Source organism: Lissotriton helveticus, chromosome 5_1, assembly GCF_964261635.1.
Source record: "Lissotriton helveticus chromosome 5_1, aLisHel1.1, whole genome shotgun sequence".
NCBI classification, from domain to species: Eukaryota; Metazoa; Chordata; class Amphibia; order Caudata; family Salamandridae; genus Lissotriton; species Lissotriton helveticus.
Genome location: NC_136065.1, coordinates 1,337,841,265 through 1,337,855,918, shown reverse-complemented (window position 1 = coordinate 1,337,855,918; position 14,654 = coordinate 1,337,841,265). Strand labels below are relative to the sequence as shown.

General features: G+C 41.7%; 1 protein-coding gene across 2 annotated transcripts in view; it reads right to left on the bottom strand.

Moving 5' to 3' along the window:
* Nucleotides 1–14,654, bottom strand: part of CACNA1S (calcium voltage-gated channel subunit alpha1 S) — a 488,710-nt gene that overhangs the window by 121,252 nt on the left and 352,804 nt on the right. For both annotated transcript variants that reach the window (XM_078644201.1, XM_078644202.1), the window contains exons 29-30: nt 6,355–6,414; nt 261–389 (exon numbers count right to left, since the gene is read on the bottom strand). In XM_078644201.1, coding sequence (XP_078500327.1) covers nt 261–389; nt 6,355–6,414 — 189 coding nt within the window. The remainder of the gene's footprint in view (nt 1–260; nt 390–6,354; nt 6,415–14,654) is intronic.

Genomic DNA, 14,654 nt, shown 5'->3' with positions numbered 1-14,654 from the left:
ATTCCTTGCAGGCCACTATCCTAGTGTTTGCAGCCAAGCATGAAGGCTGCAAATACAGCTATGCCTAATTAATATTCTTTAGGCAGATTGTTCTGCCACCCTCTGCGAGTGAACATTGTGTGATGTGCCTTTTTAGTACTTAAGATGCTTCACAAGATCATAGAAAGGTTACAACGAGTCGGTGCGCACTTTTTACAACCTATCTCTGAGTACATCTGATCCTTGATCCTTAGACATGAAGGCAAAACAGTTTGAGTCACCTGGAAGGATTTGATGAAAGTCCAAAGTAGGGTGCGAACCCCTTCTCCGCGACTCAGAAGCTTGACCAGCCGCATGACTCGGAAAAGCCGGAAGAAGGTGATGGAGATACGAGCAGATTCCTCAGGATTCTGACAGGAAAGAGAGGAAAATCAGGGTTAGTATAGGTGCCCGGAAGCAATATACGAAATGTTTCCTCATTCTTTGAGGTAACGTGAAAACAAAAGCAGATTGGTGTCTGCTATTGTTCAATAATAGCACAATTGGTTGTCATTTCCATTCTCGGAAGCACAGTCACTCCAAACGCAGTATGGAATGCATTATACAAAAACACAAATAAATAACCACTAGAATTGCACTCACAGCCTAAGGTTACAAGTCCCAATGTATTATTGTAAATGTGCTCATTCACAGAGCAATGCTCACCTTGTACCTGAATGGTGCTTTTTACACAAAGCATTGCAAGGGGTAACTTTGTGGGCTATGTCAGATCTAGCATTCTGAAGACATGTTCCTTACATGCGCAGCTTATAGGGCAGAATACAGATACACACCCCTATCGACAGTAGGGGAAACCAGGCTAGCTTAATTAATCTACCCATTCCCATGACTAAATTAAAGCCCTTATCATTTCTCCAGGAAAGACGAGTCAAACTATTGCCATTAAAAGATTTGCAAAAGCAAACCTCACTGACACTGACAACGGCCAAAATATTTATTTACAGTTTTTATTTTGTAAGAAAGCAACGTAAGATCATGCCTCGAGATCAGAAAAAGCAACAAATACATTTGGGGCTGGTGCAACAAACATGAGCACCCAAACTGGAGTGGGATTGCAGGAAAGTGAGGGAGATCAGCTCAGGGCAGGAAGGATATGTGGTATTTTTACCCATTCAAAAGCGTTTAAAAAAATCATCAAGACCCCAACAATACAAAATACACTCTGCAAAAGTTCTTATGAAAATGCTTTTGTAAGAGTTTTTCAGAATCACGGAAATCCAATGTTTCCCTTCCAAACTCACTTGGTGGATCCTGAAAATCAACACTATAGCTCTAACAGCACCTTATTTGTATGCATACTTTAATGCCAGAGATGTATCTAAACTGCAAGTAATACTTAATACAGTTATGCAATTCAATGTCACACTGCTCCTAAACATTTAAAGGATGAAAGCCAAATTGGCATTGCCTGGACTCAAATCATAACTGGTTAATCACTCCAGGGGGCATATTTACAAGCCAATTGCACAACCCAACCATCATTTGTTTTTATGCTTCTGTCTGGCGGCCCAGTGTGCTGGCCCATATATACGAAGCCATGCAAAGCCACCCTCTATGGCTTTTCATGGCTTTGTAAATATAGCCCCCTTTCAAGCATTACTCTGCGGGAAAGGGGAGTTCTATGGGTGATGCTCAGGATGTTCCCACGTAAAATCCATGGAACCTGACAAATTCCCAGAATCACAAGGTTTTGTAAACCTGGAACTCTCTCAGATTCTAACGCCTCCCCAGGGGATGCTTTAAAGTAGCGCAGTAAGGAGAACTACCTTTATTTCTCCTCGTTTTTTGCTGTTTCTATGTGTGCTACAGATTGCAGCACACATTGGAGGAAAACCCCATCGCAGATTGTTTATGTTTAGGAAGTTGTCCCTTCTTCCACAAAAATAATCATCCCTACAATGCAGCCAATTGTGCGCCAGCGCAGAGGAAAGCAAAGGGATGTGTTGTATTGTTATAAATATGACGCATCCCTGTACTTTTCTAATGAACCAGATCAGCACAGTAAGATGGCATGCAGTGCCATGCTGCATAATTTTCCTGTAAATATGCCCCCAGAAGTCACCGGCAACATTTACAGTTCTAGGCCAACTATCCACCCTTTGCATTAGTTTATCATACTTAATGAGACCAACTTACCTCTGCCACTCATTTAAATGCTTCTTCAAATCTTAACTCATGGACATGTGTTCTAAAAGGAGAATTACCTTTACAACGCCGTTGTTACACCCAGGTATGTTTACATTGCGGACATTACAACGCAAGTCGTTACAACGATTTGCGCTGGATGGCGCTCTAAACTAAGGAATAGTATGATTTACTATTCCAACACCTTCCCTACTGTTACGTAGGCTGGAGTTGGAATAGTAAATCATACTATTCCTAAGTCCAGCGCTCTCCAGCACAAGTCGTTGTAACGAATTGCGTTGTAACAAACGCGATGTAAAATACCTTGTTTTGAATGTATGCGTTGTAACGTCATACATTCCTTCTAGAAGCATGCTGCCAACTGAACAAATTGGGGCATATTTCCAATATGTTGGCATAGGGCAGCTCTGCAAGTCTTCCGCTGCGCTGCTCTACGTCAAAAGAAAAGGGCACGAACGCACCATATCTACAAGATTGGGCTACTTTCCATGGCACTACCCCTGGTCTAAGGCCAACCTCATTCCCTGTAAGATCACTTGGTGACACGCATTCTAAGGGTGACAGGTCTGTTTTCCAGCATAGCTGCCCAGCCTTTTGTCAGACTCAAATGACTGATTTTGCATTTACCTCCACTAGCCTTACCTTACTTTTAGTGCAAACGTTCTTTGGTATAATTGTTTTTCATTGATTCTTTCCTCATTTTATACAAGATACTGCAGAGTTGTAGAAAACAGTCAAATTAAATTTTTAGAAGGGACCAGTTGGGGGCTTAGCGTGTGGGAGCGGTGTGCTTCTGCCTAAGGAAGCTCAAGCCAGTTTCACTTTGCAATATTTTGCCAATGAATGACGTGCAGCAGCTGAGGGGAGTTAGACTGGATGATTTTGCATGGACGCAGAACATGTTTGGATGAAAAACTGCACTCACAAGTAGCAAAATAATGCAAGCTCTGACTGACTTCTGCAAAGAAGATATTTGCACCTCTGAAAGGTGAAACCATTGGACCTGATTGATAAAGGGAATAGTAAATGGGCACCAGTAGAAGTGCTGTTGCATATGGGTGCCGATTTAAGATTTCGTGTTAGTGTTTTCGTATGTCCCAATGTGTAATATTGTACATATATGCACTGAGGAAAGGTAGCCGGATGTGCAAATGCACATTTTTCTTCATTTATGTTTTCTCCAACAGGAATATATTTTCCCTGTGGAGAAACCCTTTTCCTTACAACCAAGACGTTCGGGAGTGTTCCACTTATTTTCCCATCCTGGAAGGGATGTCGGTCGCCCATTGTGCCAATGAGCTTATAGGTTCGTGGGCGTTCATAAACTCTCAAGACAAGCCATGCCTTGAAACTTCCACCCCAGCTCAGAATGTACAATTAGAAATAGTAAAGCATTTACCTCCGACAAGTAGCCTCTTCTAAATAGCTGTCAGATGTAAAAGGACCCAGAAAATGACTCTGCGTGCACTCGTATGATCTTTTTCAGGCAGGGAGGTGCATTGTGGAAATATGTTCTAAAATGTAAGGGAGACCTGCAGGGAGACCTGAAGGAATTGAAACCGGATGCGTAAGACGGGAATTTTGCCACCACCTTTACTAATAGGGTAGAGATAACAAACTGGATAAACGGGATAATACTGCCCTCTAGTGGTATTGTAGAAAATTACAACCATTTTGTAATGCCCTTGTATTTTTAGTGAAGCGATTAACCCTCTCAGATCCATTGTATATCTTCAATTTTTTTAACTGCTACATAACTTTCAATGGCTGTAAAAGCCAATTTTGGCGGCGTTATAAAGACATGGAGGCCATACAAAATAATTATTCAGTCAAAGAGGTGTTAGGACGTTAAATACTAGGGGGAAGATTTATGAAGGCCTTGCGCCGCCGGTGGGTCATTTTTAACATGGGAAAAAAGTGACGCACCGGCGGCGCAAGGCCTTCATAAATCTGCCCCAAGGTCTGGCAGGTGCAGTGTGGTGGCATCCGCTGGCTCTTTCTGCGGCTGCGCATCTGACCAGCAGGAAGAGCGTTGTAAACCGGTGGGAGCAGCAGCAAGACGAGCAGCTGGGAGCAAGATGGTCACTCGGTATTAGGAGCATTGCTGGTATAAATCCTGCCTGGAGACTAGTGCTGTTTGACCGCTCCTAAGATTAATGAGGTTGTCTCCCAGCCACAGAGCGGGCTATAGTACATAAAAGGCGCATCCCGGAGTATTAAGATGCTGGTCGGTCCCTCAATCTATTGAGGGGCGTTATTTTTTGTACATCACAGCGCCTATATATATGTGTGTGGCCGTGAAATGCTATGTAAACAAGACAGAGAGTCTTGAATTAAGTCCTTTCTTTTGCTGCATCCATTTAGAAGTGGCAGTGAAACCCCAGGCCAGAAAGAGTTAGGGCTCACGATTCTCGGCTCTTGGGATTAATTCACAGCTGTGTGAAATTTAAACGCAAGAACATTTTCTATTGAGAGTGGGTACTGAATACATAATAGAGTATAGTTCTTACTCGAGGATAATGTGCATAGCCTGAACAATTCTTCTTGTAGGGAGTTGGTTTAGATATACTTTTCCCATATTAATTCATTCATTTTTCACTTCCCACCCCTTGGTGTTATGAGATTATCTCCCCACCCAACTGGACTTATTATCAAATGTACACACTTTTGCAATTTTAGGTTTTTCAAACAATATCTCTATCCTTTCCTCTAGAGGAATTGTCAACCGCAACATTTTAATTGCCATACATTCTATCTGCTTTCATATTAATGTGATTGTTTTCTGTCTCGGGTTGTTAACATAAGTAAAATAACGGGGAAAGCGAGGTGGCAGTAAACACAAAGGGGCTTATTGCGCCACATTTTGAGTAATTTTTAACATGGGAAAAGTGACACAAAAGTGGCGCAAGGGGCTTGTGAATCTGCCCCAAGTATCTTTAAACCTCTATTGACCGCTGGCTCTACCACGATAACATATTCTGTAATACCAGCGACGCATGTACAACTAGTGAAGAGAGGATTGTTCACCACCTGGAATGTGTTTGTACAACTTAACTCTTAAACAAATGGACAGCTACTGTTTAACCCAATGGGAGACAGTATGATTCCGAGGCAACTACAATCCTTTAGGGGCTTGCATTGTTTTTCTTGTAGTTGGGCCTTATCCGTCTTAACCCTGTCCCATGGCCCCTACTTAAGAAAATTAACTTTGCTGCACACTTTTTTTATGTCACAGAATTCGAAGCAGTCCAAGCTAGTGGTTGTAGAATGGACAGAAAAGTTGGTACGACAATTATAGGTATATTTAGGGGGGTAGATTTACAATAACTTTCGCATCCCTGCATATCAGCAGGAATGCGCCAGTTATTGTGCGCCATGCCTCCGCCACCATGGATGTGCCACATTTACAATGCGGCACACCATGGGGCAAAAACGGCACAGATGCGTGATGCATCTGTGCCGTAAAAGCGGCGTGTTGCTGGAGTTGCGTAGCAAGCGCAACGCAGCTCCAGCAATGCTCTGGGGGGGCCTATTCTTCTAATGCTGCGTCAATCCTTATGCCTGCTTCAAGCAGGTACAGGGTTTTGACACAGCATGGGCCCAGAAGTGCCTGAGTGAAATCTTGTAGATTTCACTCAGCCACTTTTAGGAGGCGTTCCTGCGCGGGACCCCCCCCCCCCCAACCCCCCCCCCCCCCCCTGCGCAGGAACGCCTCCTTCTGGCTCAGGGCTTTACAACGTGACGCATCTCCCAGATGCGTCACGTTGTAAATACCCCGCAGCATGGTGGATCTTTTGCGCCGCAGCTGCGTCACAAAAGTGACGCAGCGGCGGCGTAAAAGAGGCGCAAGGGGCTTGCAAATCTGCCCCATAGTTTCTAGCTTCTTTGATGATTTATGTGTAACATTTCTGCAAAGTATGTGTGTGGTGATTTCATTGGTGTCTTTCACGTGTGCTTTAGTAAATGCTATTTCTGCAAAAGGTTTATATTGTGAGATAAGCATCTCAGACCAAGTTTATCTACTCTGCATGCAACTGAGAACATTCAACACAAATGCAAGTTTTAAAACAGTACCCAATCTTATAAAAACTTTCGCAAAAACGATGTCATAATCCTATAACTTGGACGAAAGGTAGAAAACACAGAATAATTAAGATAGTTGGTAATTACAACAGCCGCAGGGCATCCTCCGCTCAGGCAGTACAGGCCCCCCGTGGGTTCAAGGATAGTCTGGAGGGAAAAAGAGATAAGAAAGAGAAAGTTACAAGCTACATATCACGAGATTCTGCCAGGCAGGATGTCAATGAGAGGGGGTAGGGAAAGGTAGAGAAAGAGCGGATAAGAGAATGAAGGGTTCAAGCACAAAGTACATTGGAAAAAACACTGACCAGGAGAGAGGAGACGACCATTTGGAGACAGTTTACACATAGAAGGTGAGGTTGCAGAATGACAAGTTTAAGTCTAAAAGTGACTATGCTTATTTCTTGGAGTAAAACATGATAACATCTTGACTATTGTTCATTGCCTTCATCGGCCAGTACAAGTGCTGCAGGATTCATTACAGTGCTCTTGAAAAATAACTCCATGGGTGTTACATCTTGTAGTTTTGTTTCCTATTTCCATTTTATTTGTGTTGCCCTTTTAATATTAGAATGTGTATTCATTTGATCAGTGGCACTTGCTATGCAGTTTGTGTGACATCATTTTAGAATGTGTTTGTGGATCCTGAACTGGTATTCAGCCTGAAAAGATGTACTGTGCTCTCTGACAGTAAACTGGATTTTTTCCTAAAGGATTTTGATCATTATTCTTGGACTTTTACAATGGGCTCCTTTGACATACCGCTGTAAAACAACCCCTGTTCCTCTGCTTTACGCTGGAATGTAAATTAAGTGTGTGGAGATGTTTTCTGCAAAGAGCATGTTCCTATGTTTTTAAATCACTCCTACTGCTATTATCTACATCTGTTAAAGATGTCTAGTTTAAGTTCTTGTGCCCAAACCCTATCAATTGCCACCCTCCATCTCTGCTGTGCCCGCCAATGCTCCACACAAATAGCAAAAATGGCATGGATGAAAATACGTTATTTACTTAGAACCAACAGTTGAACCCGAACTTCAGGACAAATCATTTTTCCTAGTGGTCTGGCCCAGTTGTGCCACTTCACTTCCTGTTGCTGTTCCTGTGCACACTGCACCTTCCTTAACAGACCACCAGGATGGACTGGAACAGTAGTGTGGTCACGAGGTCTAAAAGTAATGTTTACTTACTTTTAAATTCACTATCAACTGGTGGTCTGAAAAATAAATGCATCCCTTGATGGGAGTGAAGTGAGTCTGTTTTTTACCTCCTATAGTAGATTTTGGAACATTCATAAAATATTTATTAAATTGCTGGGCCGAAGGTGTTTTTTTAATGTAAGCATTCCTAAAAGATGTTTTCTGCATAATGTCGTGGTTTATTGATAGTGGTTATTACTAGAAGCCATTTAAAGGACATAACACACCTGTAAACTGATATCTACTTGAAGGTAGGGACAGATGAAGAAAAGTGGTTCCTGTCGCACACACAGTGGTCAAAATACATTTAGACCTAGAGAGTCCAGTAGGAGAGACTCTGGAGGCGCTAGAGAGCAACTACGAACTACGGACTGTGGCAGAGTAGAGCAGCCGAGCAGCCAAGGAGTGAGGAGCTGCGAAGGAGCTGCAGAGGAGCTGTTTGTAGAGTAGCGGCACTCTGCAGGAGGCGGCGACCAGGCAGCAAGTGATCAGGCAAGATAAGGCAAGATAAGGATCACTAAGGCAGCTGCCACGACCTCCCGTCGGAAAACTGCACTGAAGTGCCAAAAGATAAAGCGCCGAGAGACCTGGAAGCGGCGGCGGCTGCTGCGGAGGTGTTGCGGAGGTGCCGGATCCTGGGCAACCGTTTTAAGATGCTGAGACGCCTGGTCGAGGGCAGCCGGTGGAACCGTAAGAGCCGCGGGTAGTCCATTACCTGTGCCATGCCCAGTCGGGTCCACTAGAGCGCAGCAGAGAGCCGCGTGTGGGGCGCCAGATCTCCATTGCACGGAACACGGGCCGCGCTGAGTGTATTGGGTCAGCTTTAGCGGCAGCAAGCACAGGTGTGAGCTTCCCACATCACCAGAGCTAACACCGGGGGCCTGTTCGACCTGTTTTACCCAATTACCGCTTGCCGCTCGAACTGGTTACCGCTGGCAACCGCTTGTTGCTTGATGTGTGCAATTTGCACCTGAGATAGAGGCGGTAGCGGCAGGGTGGAAGTGGTGACTCCCTGAGACTTGGCAAGATCGAGGACGAGGACGACGTGGGTCATATTACAGCAGAGGTGGCAGAAATGTGGGCAAGGTAAGCCTGTTCACACAATCAGGCAAATTAGATCACCTCTTTTTTCTTCAGCATATAATCACCGTTCAATCAGCGAGCCCCCAAAAAACATTGGTGAATGGGGGGTTTGTTTGTCCTGAGCCCTCCATACTGAGCCCTTTAAGTCCACCAAAAGCCCATAGTTCACCAGGGCATTGGACTGGGGGTGTCCTTTTGTGGTCTGGAATTACCCACGCTGCCATTTCACTGTCCAACAGATTGGGTTTCCTTTGACAAAGAGGAGGTTAATAACTAGGGAGGGTAAGTCCCTCAAATTAAAGAACTAACTCAAGTACCACGCACCCAACATAAACCACAAGCGCCCTATCCCCACTAGACTGATGCGCAGTATGTAAACATAATAAGCTGCACTAAACCTTTATCAGTTTTCAAATACTGTATTAAAACGTACTAATACATATCCACAGCTATTGCCCCTCCCTGATGGCAGCTAATCCTACGGCTTACTGTGTATACCTAAGTATCTCTAACTACAAACTGTGTCAATCTTGGAAGTGGTAACACGGCTCCACGCTATATAAGGTGTAGACAGGCTTGGGTGGAAGTGCAGACCTCTGTGGAACACTCGGACTTACTAGCTAGATAGAGGCAGCAGAGTGGGGAACATTACAACTTAAAAACATTTTTGATTACAAAGAAATCAGCCCGCGTAATAAAGCCATTAATATGAGATCGGGAAGAGAACGGACTTTAGGGACATCTGCAAAACGAGTAAAAAAGATGCAGCAATCTACGGTATCAAAAAAGCTAAAAACCAATGCATCAGGATTGTCTCAGTCACTTATCTCCCCGATTGCAAGGATGTTTGAGAAATCCAGTAAAATACCGGACAAATTCCAATTCATGAAGGATCCAACTGGAGCTATGATCCTAATGAAAACAGACTCGAAAAATGTCAAACTACAGACCCCAATGAAACCAATTAGCAGTGAGACACATAATAGGATATACAACACTCAGCAAATGGAACAAAGTGAACAAATTGGTGACGATAACGAAATAGAGGACCAAGAAATACTGTCTACAGATGAAACTCAAGGAATAACATATCAAAACCCCGTGAAAGTGCTGATAAACTGCAATACAAATACAAATACGGAGCTAGATGAAACGGCGACAACAAAGGAAATTGATCCTAACTCTCCTTCAAACAAATTGTATTTAAAAAACGAGGGAACCACCCACCAATACCATGAAATAAGAATGGGACATGCACCAGCATGCCTCCCAATTGAAGTCAATGTTGAAATAAAAAAACGGTTGCCGGTAACTACGGAGGAATCTAAAATACATCAAAATCAGGGGAGTGTAGAGCTGGGTTGGGTAAATAAGAATGAGCAACCCCTTGAAACAACTGTGCTTAGGGAGGACCTTGAATCTCCTCTAGAAAACAACGTTACAGCCAAGAATACTACTGAAAAAAGAAATGTGGAAATGAAATACAAGATGGAAAATCCAACTAATTTCACTAAACCAAGTAAGGGAGATACAAAACAACAAGAAGCAGGTATACCATGGGATATCTTTTATCAAACCTCGACCCTCACGTTAGAAGCTTTAAACTATCAATCAAATAAAATGGACATACAAATTGATTTATTAAAAATGATGGCAAATAATGTGGCGGGAATTGACAACAAACTTGCTCAACTAAACAACTTGATAACCAGAGTTCAGTCAGAAAACGAAAAAACATCTACTGACAGTATCTATATTCCCATTATGGACAAACTGGCAGCATTACCGGCCGTTTTAACAAGCATATTAAAAGACACAAAAAGAAACATCCAAGTCAGCAAGGATAAAGTTATAAAAGATAAAACTAATTCAAAGGAATGGAATAAAAACGAAATTGGAAATGACAATGACGACATGAAAGGCATTGAACTAAAACAAACACCAAAACTACATGATGCAATAGTTAAATCACCAGTCTACCAAGTTAGAGAACAACTACGAAATGAAACTAAGAGTAAATTTAATCATGAGGACCAAACTAACATAAACATCGAAACGGCTGGTTTCACGACAATGTCAAAACGACAAAGAAAAAAACTTCGTAAAGCCAGAAAAAATGAAAAACTGAAAAGGTCTGTTGAAAGCTTGTCAGAGGTGGACCAGACAATAACAACTCCAGAAGATATAAGGAAAGGTAGAATCAACTTCTATTCCATATTTGATAAACCTCAAAAGACTGAACTAACAAAAATACCGAAACCCAACGCAATTGAAAACCTATTTAGGAAAAATCATCAACTACTTGAAGGGAAAGAGGTTTCCAGGTTCCATAATACACCGCCCCAGGTAACCGAAGTGGATACAAATCTAAAAGAAGAAAAAAAAGAGTCAAATAAAGGTCACTCTGACAAAGTCCAGGAAACTAGCCCTATTAAATCAACCCTAATAACGATTCCGCACTTAAATAAAGGTTTGAGTAAAAGAACAATAAAAGACGGGGTCCAGACAGGGAAGAATGAGGTGAAACCCCTACCAAGTATACAAGAATGGGATCAACTGCAGATTAAAAGTACAGAGGGGAAAAAAATAAATATCTATAACCCAAAACAAATTGAGATAAACCAGCTCCCCCTTCACGAGAATCCCAAATCTGCTGTAAAACTGTTGTTTACTCCAGAATTCCAGTCAAGGGGTAGGCACGACATATTAAACCGCGGGAACTTGTTTAGACTTTTCAACTCTATACCAGCACTGAATAAAATTGTAAGTAAGGATATTATCTCGATTGAGTTCCTAGAGGGGATAAACAGTAGCCATACCCCAACGTTGATTACACTAACATCTCCCATAATATCGGAACAGATTCTGAATGAGAGTCTGACATTCAAAACCTGGGGCATAGTAATAACCAAACATAGCCCTGAGGTTTATCCTATTCCCTTTATAGGGGACGAACCAGTACTAAAACAGAATAAAGCGGAAACACAGATAGTTACTGTCCTGAAAAACGCACTGGGTAGATCACCAACGAAAAACGTATGTACCCTAACTGAACCCTTACAAGAAAAAAGTTTAGAAATAAATGAAAAATGGATCAATGAGGCCCTTCACACCAAGTACAAACAATGAAACGGTACTATCCCGCAACTAGGAGGAAGGAGCAATAATAAAGAATTGATTAAAATGTGTTCTTGGAATATTAACGGGTTAAGAGGCAAGATCCAGAACGCACAAATTGATGCCCTAGTAGATACATTCCACATTGTAGCATTACAAGAAACATGGGAAACCAACCCATTTCTTTTACATGGATATGCTGGCTATTACAAACATGCCAAGAAAGATCAAAGGTTCGGGCGGGCTAGCGGGGGTCAGGCGATATTTATTTCAAACAATTTACAGGCACATCACGAGCAAGTGGAAGTAAATAGCACTAACATTTTGATAGTTAAATTAAACTACAAAACAAATAATCAAAAAACTAAAACCTTATACCTGATCACTGTCTACATATTGCCAAATAACCAAAGTAGAGAAACAATTTGCGGAACACTAAATAATGTTTTAATCACCATGATGCTAGAGGAACCGCTAGCAGACTATTTGATTACTGGGGATTTCAACCTTAACCTGATGTCAACCCACATAAGAGATGATATAATCCAAACACAAAATCACCAATGGCTAATTTCGGAACAGGATTTGGGCAATGATAAGTCTGTCGATAGGAACAGAATGGGAAAAAATTTGTAAGGGATATTGAAGCAATGGGACTTCGAATTCTAAATGGCAGAATTAAATCGGACGTGCCTCCTGCATATAGTTACTTTGGGTATAATGCCCACTCCAGGCTTGATTACACTATGACCACATTATATATGTTTCGCAGCATTACTTTGTACCAACTAAAGAAAGTAAAGGAAAGTGACCATGCCCAGCAAATAATTACAATGAACATCGGACCAAATGCAAATAAGCTTTACCGGACTGTTCAAGGGCAAATTGGCACAACTAACTATAAAAAAATATTTTGGAATGTGGAAAACAAAGAATTAATGAACGAGCAGATAGAAAGGCTCATCGAAACAAGCTTTAAAGATACTCCACTTGAATCAGGAATTGAGCAATGGGAATATTTCACTGGATTACTAATCAAGACTCAAAATGAATGGCAAACAAACAAGAACCGAAGTAGGAATGACTTACCTAGGAACAAAGGTCAGCAGTTAAACCTACCGTATACAATTATGAAATTAAAGAAAGAGCGCAACAAGATTATTAGGTCAATGAAGAAACCAGAAGTCAATGCAGAAAATATGGGAATTTTAAAGCAACTAAATCAAAATCTAAAAAAATTAATTTGGTGTGAGAAAAATAAAGCAAAACAAGAAAGCTGGGCAAAACTGCTTTTCGCCAGTAATCGGAAGAACCAAAGAGAATTCTGGAAAATTATCAATCAACTGGCTAGGCCCAATAAGCAAATAGTGTCATCACCGCTAACTGAGCAGGAATGGGATACCTACCTGAGGAACCATCTAAATCAGGATATAACTCAAACAATCGCGTCGGATAAGTCTTATGAAGATAAAAACGATAACAACAGGGAATCTTCCATTCATTGTAAAGAACTGGATATGCAAATACTAGTCGAGAAAGAAGAGATAATTAAATTAATAAAAAAACAGAAAAACGGTGCACCCGGACCCAACGGGTTACCATTTGCACTTTTTAGGGAAAACCCCGAACTTTGGGCGCCTATCCTAGAGAAATTATTCTCAGAGGTCATACTAACAGGAACTGTCCCCAGGTCATGGCGAGGATCCCTAATAACCCCAATTTTCAAAAAAGGGGACTGGGCACTGGCAGAAAACTATAGGCTAATCACCCTACAAGACGCTGACGCCAAGCTGTTTGCCAGAATCTTGTTGACTAAACTAACAGAATGGGTGTCGGACAATAAGAAATTGCCTTTAAATCAAACAGGCTTCATTCAAGGTTTGGGTACAACCACAAATATTCTTATTCTCACCCTTCTTATTGACAAGTCAATTAGACGGAAGCTACCCTTATATTTATGTTTCATAGACTTTAAATCCGCATTTGATTGTGTTGGCAGGAATCTACTTTGGGAAAAACTCGAGACAATGAAAATACCATCCTCACTACTAAAACTGATCCGTCTCTTGTACACAGACACATGGGTAAGCGTGAGGATGGGGGACGGCAGAACATTGTCCAATGAAATTCCAGCAAATGAAGGCCTGAAACAAGGATGTGTTTTGGCTCCCCTCCTTTTTAATTTGTTTCTTGCTGACCTGACGCCAATATTGGACAATGAAAATGCGCACCCCCCAAAGTTAGCAGATAAGCGGCTCACAAACCTATTATACGCAGATGACGTGATATTATTGAGCCATACCAAAGTGGGTTTACAGCGATTAATTAGGAGGACTCTTACGTACTCTAAGGCAAATGGTATGGTCATAAATGATACAAAAACCAAGATTATGGTAGTTACTAAAAATAAGACAAAAAAACACACTATTAAGATGTATATGGATAACATCGAGCTGGAGCAAGTGGAGTCCTATAAATATCTGGGGGTCCTATTTGATTCAAAAGGCAATTTTCAACTACAAAAAAGGGACATCCAAAGGAAAACAAATGCACTCACTGCTGCTTTCAGAATTGTGCAGAAATCACTTCCCAATCTAACTTATGGCCCTCTCCTCAGTATTATTTCTGCAAGACTTGAACCGACTATCACATACGGTAGCGAAGCAGCGATGGGTAGGGATACTGAAACCCTGAATAAAAACATAACCAGAGTATATCGGGCGTTATTCCGGCTTCCAGTAAACGCTTCTCCGGCGCAAGTAAGGTTGGAGTTTGGACTAATTAATCAACAATATACAAGGCAAGCACATTTCATAAAAGTTTGGAATCAGATAAAAACCGACCACCAAAATGAAATATCGCAACTTTTATGGAAGGAATTAAGTAATGACACAAACTCATTGGCAGGGCTGTACCTAATGAAAGCGATAAATGAGTTTGAGGTGACGTCAATATGGGATACAAATATTACTAAGACATCATTTAAGAGGA